Source organism: Pseudopodoces humilis, chromosome 11, assembly GCF_049639895.1.
Source record: "Pseudopodoces humilis isolate 2021_Gansu_Grassland_sample_001 chromosome 11, ASM4963989v1, whole genome shotgun sequence".
NCBI classification, from domain to species: Eukaryota; Metazoa; Chordata; class Aves; order Passeriformes; family Paridae; genus Pseudopodoces; species Pseudopodoces humilis.
This window is the reverse complement of record NC_142210.1, coordinates 13,484,986-13,498,963: the sequence shown is the minus strand read 5'-3', so window position 1 is coordinate 13,498,963 and position 13,978 is coordinate 13,484,986. Positions and strand designations below refer to the sequence as shown.

Here is a 13,978-nt window from a genome sequence, read left to right as displayed (position 1 = left end):
AGGAAACAAAAAATCAGCTGTAATTCAAGAAGCTTCATTGGTTTTGTTTTTTCTTAGGACTTAGAGTGTGATTCAGCTTCACTGTACTTCTGTTTGTAGATAAGCACCACTGGGGAAGGGCATGCTGAAGTGTTGAAAGTGTCAGTGGCTTACCCTTCATCACCTAAGAATTGCAAGATAAAGAGAGAAGCTTGAGGTTTCTACATACTTGTGGAGGCTATTTTCCATACTTTATTTCAAATACTTAGTAAAATTCTCTACTTCTGTTAGAACAGGACTGCAGGAGTTAATTGAGTTGTTATTACTATTACTCTAAAATGGATTTTATGTTTGTGGATTGTCATTTTGTTAGATTAAACTTTCAGTTCCCGTAGCTACATTCCTGTTCTCTTTGTAGGTAATTTTTTTCCACTTATGCTTACATATTCCATTTAAAGCTGTTTTATTTTTCTTTTTGTTTTGCTGATACTTCAGCTCAACAAAGTTGATAACATATGGTATTGATAAAGAGAAGAAAACATAAAAGTTTTTTTAAGAAAGCTTAAACCCTGTATCTCAAACATGGGAACATATGGCCTTAATCCAATAGTATTTTTAGCTTGGAAAAAAATATTTTTCTGTGTTTATGCTCATCTAACTTATTTTTGTCTGTCCTATTGCTCTCCCCTCATTCCTTCATATTTCTGAAGTGTGTTTTTCATGCCTATAATCACACACAGAAGGAGCTTCAAATGAGGATGTGGTGAGAGAGAAGCAGGAAACCTCACAGGCTTTGGATTCCAACTGTGTTCTAAATCTTGCTTCATAAGCAATTTAATTAATCAAATAGGTTATATGATGACAAGTGTTGTGTGGAATTGAGAAAAGAGTGGGAAAATGCCTAAGCCCCTGGATTTTTTGCAATCAGTTTTGCCTTTTCATTCCTTGTAACTATTTGTAGTTGTGGTCAAGTCGTGTTTTGGTAGGGGAGTACACTCCCAGATTTAGTTTTTGTATAAAATGAGTTTCTGCCCACATCCGTCTGGTTACTACTGCAATGCAAGAAAATAAAATGCACATTTTAAACAATTTTAACATTGTGTGTGCCCTTTGGGGGAGATGTCCTAAACACTGACCTGTGGCTCCCTGAAATTCTCCTGGGTGAAAGGACGTGAGTGTTCAGCTTTATTTAGAATGGTTAGTGGTGTTTGTTACACTTGCTGTGGGGAATGAGGACATTTGGTTAAAGAAGAAAGGGACCAGAGGGCATTATTTAAAACCTAAGAGCTCTCTGTGTGTAACAAGTGTGCAGTAGTTCTGCTGTGCACAATCTGATGGAAATTTCAGTTTTTTGAAATATATTTCTGGTATTGGATTCCTTCAGTAAATTTTTGAATTATTAAATTAGCAAAATAATCATAAAATATATCTGTAGGAGTTCTTTGAACAGGACAGGGTTTTTTTTTTTCTGATGTAGAAAAATGTTGTAAACCTCTGTAATTGAGAAAAAATATGCTTAGGGTAATATTGATGACAGCATTAATTTTGTTTGTGTTTACATGTTTTTGTTCATTATTTTTGTGTGTGGTTTTTTGTTGTTTTTTTTTCTCTCGGTACCTGTCCTCAGATACTTAATAGGTACTTGAACAGTGATTTTTTTATTTCCACTAGAAAAAGTTCGGGAAATCCAGGAGAAACTTGAAGCCTTCATAGAAGCCCTCCATCAAGAAAAGTAGATTGTTCAAGCAGGTAATTATGTTTTGATCATAAAGAGATTGCTACAGTTGCCTCATTGCTTTATATAAAATTATCCATCTCATTTAAATGCATGTTTTGATACAGACTTTGTGGAAATTCCTTTTTCTTTTATTCCATTGTCTGGCTGCTGCTGCTGCTTCTTGCTTCTAATCTGCAGCATGATACACTTTTACACTACAAGCAGATATGAAACTTAGTGAAAAAACAATTACTGACCAGTTATTTAAGTATTGTGAGTCACTGTAGTCTATTTGATTACTCTCAGTTCAATATTTTTATCTGTATTAAGAGAAGTAAACATAACTAGTTAGAATCAAAATTAATGGAACACTTTTCTATGGAAGCATTTTGGTTCTTTTGTTTTTCTTGAAGACACTGTATATTGTTAGCAAAAATATTTGTATGCAGGTAATTCCCAAATCTCATTTCTGTTAATTCTCAAATCCATAAGCCCAAGTGCTGTCATACATTTGTACATATTTTAAAATAATGGTCATTCTGTTTCAACAGCAACTTTACACAAGAATGCAGCCTTCTCCAGGATACCTTGCACAAAGACTGAAATGAAATGGCTTTTGTGTCCCATTCTCTTTCCTATCCTTTGGGGAGCATCCTGAAATGTTGAAGGAGAAAGAAAATAATGTCTCGTGGGATTGAGAAGTTCAGTTAAAATCCACCTGCTTGTTTAATCTTTGAAGCTACATACACAGAAGAATCTGATTTGTGTATTAATGAGATAGCTTGGGAGCTTGCTGAAGTTGTACATTTAAGGGTTTTTTCCTGAAAGGGAAAAAGCTTTTTTTTTAGTATCTGTCTTGTATGGTAGAGCTGGATCAGATTCATAAATGTGTTGTCATTTTCTTGCCTGCAAATGATTCTGGGAGTTTGACATAACGTTTTAGTGTTTGTATATACATTAAAATGTCCTTCTAAGTAATGCCATTTTTATTTGTTATGCTCTGTGTTGAAGCATTTGCTGATCACTGTGGTGCACATCTAAAAGCATTGTATTGAGATCCTGAGAGGAAGTGGTGGATTTTGGTCAACTCTCAAATTATTGAGAGATGTCAGCCAAGCAATTCTCATAGTTCTTTCACCTGAAAGCATAGACTGCTATTCAATGACATCTTAAAAGGCTTAGGCTCAGGAAATAATGTCAGCAGCTGCTCCTTTTACCTGTTCTTTCCTGATAAATGTTGTTACTCTTGAATGTCAGCCGATTACATTTCATTTCTGGGATTGCACAGACTCTGATTTCCTTGTTAACTCCTCCCTGCACCATAGGTACAGAGTAACCTGATGGAATACATGTGAAATTTAAAAAGACAGAATGTACAATTCCAACTTCTCCTACTTCCCATTTAAAAAAAAAGAAGGAAAAATGTCATTAATTTCATTTTTATTAATAGCTACTGTAAGACCAAAATCACTTCTATAAGAATATTATGCACAAGGTCCTTCTACACCCACTTGATGTCTATCATTCAGGAAAATTAGTGAGGCACTGAAAACCGCCTTTAAGTTTTGCCATAGAAATGTTACTTGTGACAAATTTAAGCATGATACAAGCTGTCTATCATAGGTGCCTGGTGGTTAATCTCCACCACGTTTCTTTGCCCACATTTTGCCACAAATGATCTGGATGCACCTCTGAATACTTGTGTGGAAGAAGGTGTTAGGCCTGAAACACTTTGTGTTGCAGTTGTCTGATTATGTACATTGAAAAACTGAACTAGATTTATTTTCCCTTTTGAAAAGGCAATTGATTTTGATATGTAGAAATGCAAAGAGAGGAATCTGAATGTTTTCCAACAGATATTGTTTTGGTTTGCTCTCAGAGGAAAAAATACAAAGTTTGGAAAGATGTTCCCCAAATGTTTGGACATCAAATATTCAGCCATGTGGACAAAAAGCTAACAAGCTAAGCAAAATTATGTTGAAAGGTTAAATATTTCAGGGTGATCTAACTGAATGTTTGGAGATTTTCTGTTTGAAATTAATTCCTGAAAATGAGTGTTTGAGAACCGAAAAATAAAAAAATGGCTTGTGTCATGACCATCCCCTGAAGATAACTTTAGAAATGTAAGTTTGCACAATTTTGAAGGCAGACACCTTTGTGTATAGCAAGTGAAATAAGTCTGTACTTTGTAAAAAAACCAAACAAAGAAACAAACTAAAACTTTTGCATTTACCTAGAGATCACTGTTTGAAACTTCTGTGTAATGTAAATGTTGCAAAATATTGCATCCACTGGCCCAACGTTAATTTCTTTTAGTGTGATGTTCCTATGGGTTTAGTTCCAACTTCTCTGTGCTGCTCATCTAAGACTTAGCATGATGTATTCCATGGAAACTAGGTATTTATTGAATAAAAATGTAACTGAAGGAATAATAAAATGTGGGTTTTGAACATGGTGCAGTTGCACCTGATTAAGTCACTTTGACCTTTTTCTCATTTATTGTGAACATGTGTACAGTAATGATATCAGTATATATTAATGATACCAAAATGTCTGATTCCAAAGAGCTGTGTCAGCACCAGGTTAGCGGTGACTGTACCATCACCTTTACTATATAAATTAATGTACCATTTTTGTAATACATTTAGACAAAGATCCTATGTCAATCAGCATAAGAAGGATGTGCTGAATATTACAGGTTTTGAGACAGAAAACACAATTATTTGAACTGCTTAAAATTCATGTGGTACTGAAGAGTATGTTATTCCAAACTGGTCTGCAAAGTTCATGGTGTTTTTTCTGTATTTCATAGGCTACCTTCAGATTCTGGATACAGCAATTTTTTTGTAAGGAGCAGTGACTAGTCTGTAATTTCTGTATCTTTTGGAGCTTAGGGAGGAGAATCACCGAATGTAAACATTGTTGTTTCATAAATGGATATTTCATTTCCAAAGCATGTTCATTACTGTTGTGTAGGTATGCTAAGTTACTTCTGTTTTTTTATAAAATTAAGCATTTATGAGCCAAAGTTTAAATACTAATGGCCAAGAGGTATTCTGACACTTTTTCATGAAAAAGATACAAATAGTGTCTTTTCAAATGTCAAGAATTACTTCTTCTCAATAGTTACTAGTAATGTCATCCTAAGTTATCAGACTTACAAGAGAAATTAAAATCTTGGAAATGTAAAAAATGTAAAGCGTAAAAACCAAACAGAGGGTGAATACATCAGTTCAGTTCTTGGTTATTTCAAATTCACTGGTGTGCTCTTTCACCATCAAAGCCACATGAATCTCGTTCTTTGCTGTTTACATTTTTGTACATAAGCTGAGTTATGATGTAGTTCCGAGGATGAAGTTTTAACGAATTTTCATGTATCTTTAATGTAGCTTAGTAATTCTTAACAATTGTATTTTAAAAGATGCAAAAGATTTCTATCACTTGAAATGTTGAAATACTGGGATCTCTAAACCTGACCCAGGACCCCTTGAGTCAGCTAGAACTCTTTGTTCATAGTGGGATTTGGTACTGGAGAGGTCTGTAGGATGTTCTTATGCCAGGGAAGATATTACCATATGAACTGTCTGTGTAGATACCTCTGTGTTCTCACAGAGTCGCAGCATGAGACGTTTCTTGACTGCTTGGAATGTGTTCCTGGGTCCTGAGGTGCTTTTGGGAAATCTTCCAGCAATGCTTCGTTGCACAGATGGGCTGTGCAATGGTGAAGTTTACTCATATTCTGGGAATACCCTCACAAGAACTTAACATTAATGATTACCTGAAAAAAAACTTACCATCTTCGTGACTTACCATGTCCAAAAAAACCTTTTCTTTTTAAATGTCAGTTTAAAGTTCTTGGATACTGTTCTATTTTTTAATTAGTTCAGTAATACATCTTCCCTTGCAGTAATCTTTATAGACCATGATCAATCACTTGCTAGTTTTTATTCAATAAGATAAATGAAATGCATTGTAAAACCCTTGCAAGATAGGTCCTACACAGTCAGGTAACTCCTAAAGCTGTCGTTTCACAAGTGCAATAGTTCTAGATGGCTGTTATCACAGAGCTTTCACAGCATCTGGCTGTTGCCTGGAATTTTTTTGTATAAAGTACTATATAGAAAGGATGAGAAGAAGCAGAAATGGTACAGATACTGTAATAGTTGTTTATACTGTGATACTGGAATGGAAAACCCATGCATATTTCTGTGTATACAAATCTTGCTTGCATCTGCCATCACCTCAGTGCTTCAGCACGTCAGAAGGTGAAATTATCCAGCCTGTTCTGTAAGAAGTATTGAAAATCAGAGACGTGGTTTTAGTTTTGACTAGCAGTGATTCAGGAAGTAGTTCTGAAAGTACTGGTGAAGCAGTTATAGAGCCAACCTCACAAACTGTTCTAGAAACGTTTCTGAAATTGACTTTGAAATTGAGTTTCTTGGGATTGGCTTTAGGTGCTGTTCCAGTGCCAATTCCAGAAATATTTCTAGTCTTACCTGCTGAAAAGTAATTTATCGTTCATAGCTGCAAACACTTGTGTGTTTGTGTTGCAGAACACTGATAGATTACTTAATTTGCTGCTCTTGGGGGTCTGTAGGCTCCAAGAGGACTTCCAGAGCAGTGGTGCTTTCCCAATATGACTTAAACATGTCTTTCTAAACTATCCTTAGTAGTGACAACCAGCAACGTGAGCTTTGTTCAGGTTCTTCACTCAAAGGATAACAAACTTTTTGAAGGTTAGTCAGTGTGGTGCAATAACACCTTGCCTTATACCATTACTAATGTAGGGGAAGATGTGAAGTTTGAATTAAAAGGATGTTTTATAACAAGTTTTAGAATAGAAGCTTGAGTGTTACATCCTCTATAACATTTTAGGGACCTTTTCAGGAAACACCTGGGTGAGCATTACTGCACAGGACAGACAACTGCCACATCCTTAGAACAGCAAAGGACAACCTTACAATTTGGAAATGACATAAACTCTACCTTGGACTGGATCTGCACATTGATGTTTCATTGAGGATCATCTCTTCCAGTATGCTGGAAAACAGTAAATTGCACAGCAAAAGCCTCTTTAGATCTAGGTACTATTTCACTGCAGAAATCATAACTGAAGACCATTTTCACTTCTGTTTCAAGCAACTGCCGTCTCTTTGCCAGCCTTGTGAAATAAGTATAAAGGTAACAGTGTGCCCCCTGTATTTAGGAACATTGCAAGCAGTGTTTGCCTCATGTCCACAAGCCAATTGCCTGTAGCTTTTGATGTTTAGAGATGGAACATTCATTGCAGCCATCCTTACAATGAGTCTGTTCTGGTTCATGTGAAAATCAACATCCTTTTTTGTGTTGCTGCCTGACAGGATGCTACAATACTATTAGCATTTGCAAAGGGTTTGCTCTGTCTAATAGTGCAACCCCCAGATCACAGGCTGCTCAGTTTGTGTTTCTCTATTATGTGAAAGACACAAAGAAGCTGAAGGCTGGCAAAGGCCTGTCAAATCTTGTAATGTAGCGAGCGACCCCAGAGCTTCATTCTGCTTTATATCATTCCTTGTTCCCCATCCCACCCTGTTCCTTGAATGGGCTCTGAGGTAGGTAAATGAATTCAGTGGTATGGTAGGCGGATGATTCCTTTCTGACCTTGTTCCTGTACCATTTGTTTTCAGGCTTGTTGGAGGGAAAGGGACATATCTGAACCTTTTGTTTCAAATAATTTTCTCGCAGGTTGGGGAGTTAATGCAGACCTTGTCTGAACTCACCCGAGCGGAAAGTGCTCTGGGTACAAGTCGTGACACGCTTGGTCCCTTGGAATTGCCAGATTAAAGGAGAAGGCAGTGAATTGGAATTCTTTCACATTTGGCGTTGCTTAAACACCTGGACACCTTTTTTTCTCCCCAGTGTGCATGTGTTTATATCCTCTGTCATGCCTTGGAACATCTGTCTTAAGAGCAGTCAAGAAGCAAACAAAGAATGACCTTTGAACAGCCCAGTGTTATGTGTTTTAGTTGGGAAGGAGGTGAGGCTGAGGCAAAAGCTGACTACAGCACACACCAAACACCAGTGGCTTTCAAAGAAGTATTTCAGACTGATGTCTGAAATTGGCACAGCACTTCTTGAGGAGAGGCAGGTTTGTTTTAGGGATTGATCTTGGATCATATCTTTGATGGGAATGAAGGCAAAGCTCTCCTGCATGCCAGGACTGAATCTTGGGAGCTCTGCATCCTTGAAGATTCTTTTGTAGAAGGAAGACCAGAGGAATGTGACCAGTAGCAAAACACAAGGTGGGAATACCACTGCAGCTGTCCTGCACAGTCATAAATTTGCCTGACAGTGCCATGATGTTTGGAGGATTGTTTATACTTCCTGAATAATGGATTCCAAAGGTCTCAAACAGAGCACAAATTAAAGAATCAGAGGCTGTCCTGAGTTGGAAGAGGCACACAAGGACCATTGGAGTACAGCTTCTGGCTGAGCAAAAATACTGCTCTCTCCAGGTCTTAATTATACAGGGGATGTTTGCTGTGTCTGAAGAGTCCAGTTCAAGTCTCCATCTGCTTAGCCCAGCACACACCTGGTGAGAGGCCTGGTTAGCATTTGAGCCCATCACTTTGTGTTGCCTTTACTAAAGGCTTCCACAAGCCAAAACAGACATTGGGACAAATCTGTAACATCAGGCCTCAGAGTTGATACAAAAGACACAGGCATAAAGGGGAGGAATGAGGATGGTCATACCCCATGTTGTTTCAAAAAATACTGATGCTTATTATTTTCTGTTGGTAGACTGTAGCTTGAAAGTGCAAGCATAAGGGGTGCCACCTATCCCATCGATGCCTATGCATATTAACGTATTTTCTGCATATAGTTATAGACTAATAATAATGACATGTTATGGAGTAAGTAGTATTAAGTTTGAAAAGCAAACTTCCACATCCTGCAGAGATTCATGGCATCCCCAAAACAAACTCTGCTCATGCTTCATTTGTGATTCCTCTGTGCTATGTTCGTATATCTCAGGGGGACGATGAGTTCATCTAACAGTTGTAATCTCAAACCCACCTAAACTGAAAGTTATTTGCATGTGCCGACTATTTTGTAATTTGGGACTACTTATGGACTAAATATTTAATCCAAATGGAATTGCTTTGCTGCCCCATTTCCTGGATTTCTTGCTAAAACACTTCATGCTTTCACAGGATTCCAGTATTGCAGATGTATAGCTTTGTGTAGGCCTTCCTTATTATCTCACAAGCAAGACCAGCAGGAATATTATCTGTATAAGGCCCTTCAAAAAGACATACAAATAACTAAATTTTTTTTAATCCTCCAACAATAACCAGGAAGATAGTGTTATCCCTTTTGTTTTTACTGTACCTGTGCTTCCACCAATGGTCAGAAGATTAGTTTTTATCTGGAAGTTCTGATCAATTAGACCTTTTTGCAAGAAAGCATTTTTTAAGCTATTAAATGTTTCTTTTATGACCCAAGACTCGTTACTCGTTACCACTGGAAACTATTGCTATTAGGAGAATAAGAGCTTCCCTTTTAAAAAGTCCTTTTTTCCCTCCTGTCAGTTTATGCAAAGTCCATCCCTTCAGCTGGAAGAAATAACACGTCCCTTGTCAGAAAAAGAAAATAATTTTCCACTGCCTAGTGCCTGAAAATTAAAATTCCATAAAGCTTATGGAAGTACCGCTAGCCGTAGGTTATCCAGTGAGGTTCATTTCTGGACTCTGCTTTGTTGGATGTTTTTGCACACCCTGTTTGCTTTCCCTGCCACAACCTCCTTCCCTGTCCTCCTCTGCCCTATGGGCATGCAAATTAGGCCCTCAGCAGGTGTCATCCTCTGGTCTGTGAGGTCCTGAAAGTCACTGAAAATACATGGTAAAATTTCTCTGTCTATTACTGCTCATATCCCTTTTCACTTTTGTTTTTGCTGTCTTGGTTTTAGCTAAAGGCGTGTATCACATTTTATAAATATACCTGTATCTCAACATTTATATTACATATGCATAATTATGCAAGAAAAAAACATGCTGACTGCCTCAGAAATCGTGACTTGCTGACTGATCTCTGCCTAGCCCAAAACAGAATTTATCTAATCTACTCTGAAAGACAAATGCCATTAGTAGATGAGTAACAGAGAAGATACATTGGAGAGTGGTTCATGGCAAGAGGCTGGTTTCATGTGGAAACAAGGGAATATTATACCACTTGCTGAAGCTTAGAGCAACTCCCAGATCCTCACTGAAATCAAGCTCTGTGATGAAAAGGCCTGTAGCCTGTTGGGCCAAGAGATGGGGATTATGAGAATATTCATGACTCCTGAGAATCAGCAGGTGAGACCTAATGCACACTATTGCCCCTCACCCTTTTCCCCAGCTCATCCTTTTGGTAAACAGTACATAAAGGCTGGGTTCCCAGAGTGACTGAACTCAGTTCCTGATCCTTTTTTTTTCTCCTCTTTTTTTTTTTCCATTCTTTATAAAAAAGATTGCAGTGGTTTTGCCACTTGTCCCAAGCAGAAGCACGGAATCTCCTTTTCATTTCTAAAAAGCAACTGTGTGGCCAAACCAGAAGTCTCGTGACATTACTTAAGAAAGCAGAATGGTATCTTAGCATCCAAGGCCTCTTTTAAAACTTAATGAAAAGCCTTTCTGAGAGCTTGGATAAGCTGGAGAGGAATCTCTGTGACATATGTGCATTGTCTTAGAAAAGCATGGGTTGGAGCCAACTGTGGGCCTCTGCCTTTAATGTACTGGGTATTTGTCATGCCTGTTTTGGTGTGCTTGATAATCAGTAAACATTCTGTGTGTAGAGCCCATGCAGTTGGAAGAAGTTGCAGTGTGTGATTGATGCAGGACACTGTTCCAGGACAGTGAGTGGCAGGGGATGCTCTGTGAAAGGGAGATTCCTTGGGCAAGATGGGAAAAAGTATTTTGACAGCTTTTCTCCAGTGCAGCACAAAGGCATATTCTATAGCAGATTTCATCAATCAAGTTTTTGTAAAATTGTCTCACTGTGATGCAGGTGAAGAGGGATTTTCACAAATGCTGATCCTGTCCTGATTCTGACAGCTTTTACCTGCAGGCATGAGGTTGTATGTTCAGGCTGGTGGAGTAGGGATGATTGTCAGGTCTTTAGCTGTAGTCTAAGTGGTGTGATCCCTGTGAAGCCTGAAACAGTGCCTATGGTAAACAGAGGAGACCATGCTAGATCTTTGCTTTAACTAAGTGTTGTTGCTTGCTTTTTCTCTGCAGGAGTGTGTCAGCCCATTCTGCTGGTTTGTGACTCTTGTACCTGGATTGCAGCTATGGATCAGTGATTTGGCAGTGGGAGGTGTTGCAGTGAATGCAAGCACAGGATATTGACACTGCTGTAAGCCTCAGGCCTGTGCCACTTTTCCAGGACTCAGTGAAACTGGAGTACTACTCCTCCCTATATGTGCCCTGATATATGACAAGGGCAGGCACTTTTCCAGGCCATCATAATCAGCTTGAGCCTTTTTGGCTGTGCTGAGGCAGGTGATTACTGAATTATTGTTTGGTAAAAATGTACCCTCATGCCAACATTTGCTGTAGCCTAATGCTTGCAGGACATCTCTCCATGAAGCCATAGTGGTTATTCTGCATTAAGGCAAAAGTAACATCTTTTTGAAGGTTTTCCAAGAAGGATGGTTACATCATTTTAAATCCCTCTTGGAATTTCAGTCTGTAGGAGCTGTAGTGCCTGGTTCTGACAAAACTGTTATTACAAACTTGCTTTCAAAGTGTCTCAACATAAGGATGTTTGTTTGTTGTATCCATGTGACAGCATCCAAACAACACTTCAACAGTTTTTTCTGTTAATCTGAATGTAAATAATAGCACTTAGTTCTGTGGCTGGAATTTGGTCCTCAACAATTGAAACTGAACTGCTGTCTGCTCAATATAGTTTTTCTAGTAACTGATGCATCTAGGTCAACAAACTGACAGGCATTGCTCATTTTACTGCTTGGCAAATATTGAACTAAAGTCTTCAGCACTGTAACACTGTTGACAATTGCAGGATAAAAGCATTGTCCTCTTTTGTTACCATGAAGTGCATCTTCACGTCTGATTCTGGCATAACACACTTGGTAAACAACAAGGAATGTTGTGCTCTGGAGTCCCAAGTGTTTGCTCTGACAATATAAACTTACTGCCTCCTCTCTAAAACCAAACATCTGTCTCTGCCATGGTTACTTCAAACTGATATTGAAACAATCCAGTCTCTTCCTGAAAACACTGGAGGGTGACAGCATGACTGCTGTTGAAGGAGCTCTTTTCTCTTTTTGAAAGCTATCTGTACCACACTCCTTTATTATGTTGCAGGTCTACGTTGAGGAGCCCCAGCTAGGCTTCAAGAGTCTGAAAAATAATACTTGACAGAAAAAAATCACTCTGGATTGGTACAGTTAACACTAACCCCACTGGAAAGGAAAAGCTATGTTGCAAGTCCATTGTCAATTCTTTCTTTTCCAGGAGAGCATGTTAGAAAAGACAAAAGAGTAATGAGCCAAAATGCAGCTGAAAAAATTCCATCACACACATTCTGTTACCTGAGCAGAACACTGCTCCTTGCCTCTTCCTTCTCCTTTCCAAAATTAAACCTCCCCACCACTACTGTGAAGGTTCAGGGTCATTTGCATCCCAGCACCCATAGCATCAATCCGTGTCTCTCCTGCTTTGCCAGCATCTCGTGTTCACTCCTTTGCTGCTGTGAGTGACCCCTGCGGATCAGACTGGAGCGATTCAGCTGTGTGGGATTCTCTGGGGATGTGCCCCATAAGAATGGTGTCATTCACAATGATTTTGTTCCCCAATACCTTTGGTCTTTTCCAAATTCAGCTTTGTTATTTGTTTCATATTTAGGTCAAGGGTGAAGATTAAAACAGATCTGCCCTTCCTTTGCTTCACATATTTCACCTAGTTTGTTTTGCATGGAATCTTTATTTAGACCAGCATGAAAGCTATGATGGTAACCTATATCACACTGAATCTGTTTGAAAAGTCTGTAGCTGCACACCTGCAATTACAATATTACATATGAAACATTAGCCCCTACAGTGATTGGAGGTGAATATGCAAGAAAAAGCTTTTACAGCCAGTTGCATCCTGCTGCTCCAGACTGATGCCAACCAGCTTGGAGGATTGGTCCTCTCCACAGAAGTATTAAAAAATTAATCCATAGCTTTTTATATCCTCAATGGAGACACAGATAGTGACAGCATATTTTGTTTGTTGTTTTGTTTGTTGTCTTTTTGGATTGAACTACTGGTGCTTCCTTTTCCTTTCTGCCTGAGAAAAAAAACAACAGCTTTGCCTTTGAGGCTAATGCAGTCACATGCTAAAAAGAAATTTAAGGCCTTAGAAAAAAGAAAGAGGCCAGCATGGATTTCACTACCAGGTGCTGAAATGGGACAAGTCCTATGACCATTTTGCATTTCAGACTTGTCTTTGGTCACACAGAACTGAAGGGAATGAGAGATGGGATTGTGATTGTGTTCCCAGCAAGAAGGGAGAGACAAAGCTGCACACTTCAGGAAAATGCCATCGTAATTCTTCCTATATTAGTTCAGAGGTTCGTTGATCATGAGGCTGGAGGCTTTTGTGGCTGATGTCAAGTGACTGCTTTTGGGTATGATTCACCTATTGTCCGTAGGGCTCCTTTTACCAAAAAGCAGCTGGTGAAGCCTCTATTTCCCTTAAACAAAACTGTCTTGAACTTTCAGGGGAGAACAAGGCCTGCACTGTGCTGCCTTGACTGAAATCCCAGCCAGGAGGGAGAAGTCAGACCTGTTTCTTGCTTTTGCAAAAGCAAGTACTTTTTTTTTCCCCCAGCAATAGCTGTGAAGTAGACAAAGAAAGAAGCCTATGAGAGAGATGAGCCTGACCATCCCATAAAGCAGCAGCATTTTTATGTCCTCCTGCAAATGTGGATGGCAGAAGTGCCTGCTGTTCTGGCTGAGCCAGCCAAGGCTTGATACTGCAGATTTCCCAGCTGCTACCCAGTTCTGGTGTCTGAGTTTTTCACAAGTTTAAAGCTCATTTTTATACAATATGCTCAGCTCATGTGATTTTTGCTGTTAGATGACATACATCTATAAGCACTCTATGCTACTTGCAGATCCTGGCAGTTCCCAGAAAGGCTCAGCTAGAGCCTGTGGGCTGTTTGGGTGAAGGAAGCAGAGGGGGCAAGGATAGCCTGGTACTTCAGTAAAGACAGTAGTGAGTTCATGTGGGAAGGGGAATGGCAGCCTTCTGA

General features: G+C 38.9%; 1 protein-coding gene across 4 annotated transcripts in view; it reads left to right on the top strand.

Moving 5' to 3' along the window:
• OPA1 (OPA1 mitochondrial dynamin like GTPase) overlaps positions 1–4,174 on the top strand; it is a 49,326-nt gene extending 45,152 nt beyond the window's left edge. For all 4 annotated transcript variants that reach the window (XM_014256172.2, XM_014256170.2, XM_014256171.2 and 1 more), the window contains 2 exons: positions 1,651–1,728; positions 2,248–4,174. In XM_014256172.2, the coding sequence (XP_014111647.1) occupies positions 1,651–1,715 (65 nt within the window). In that variant the 3' untranslated portion in view covers positions 1,716–1,728; positions 2,248–4,174. The remainder of the gene's footprint in view (positions 1–1,650; positions 1,729–2,247) is intronic.
• Positions 4,175–13,978: the final 9,804 nt, after the last annotated feature.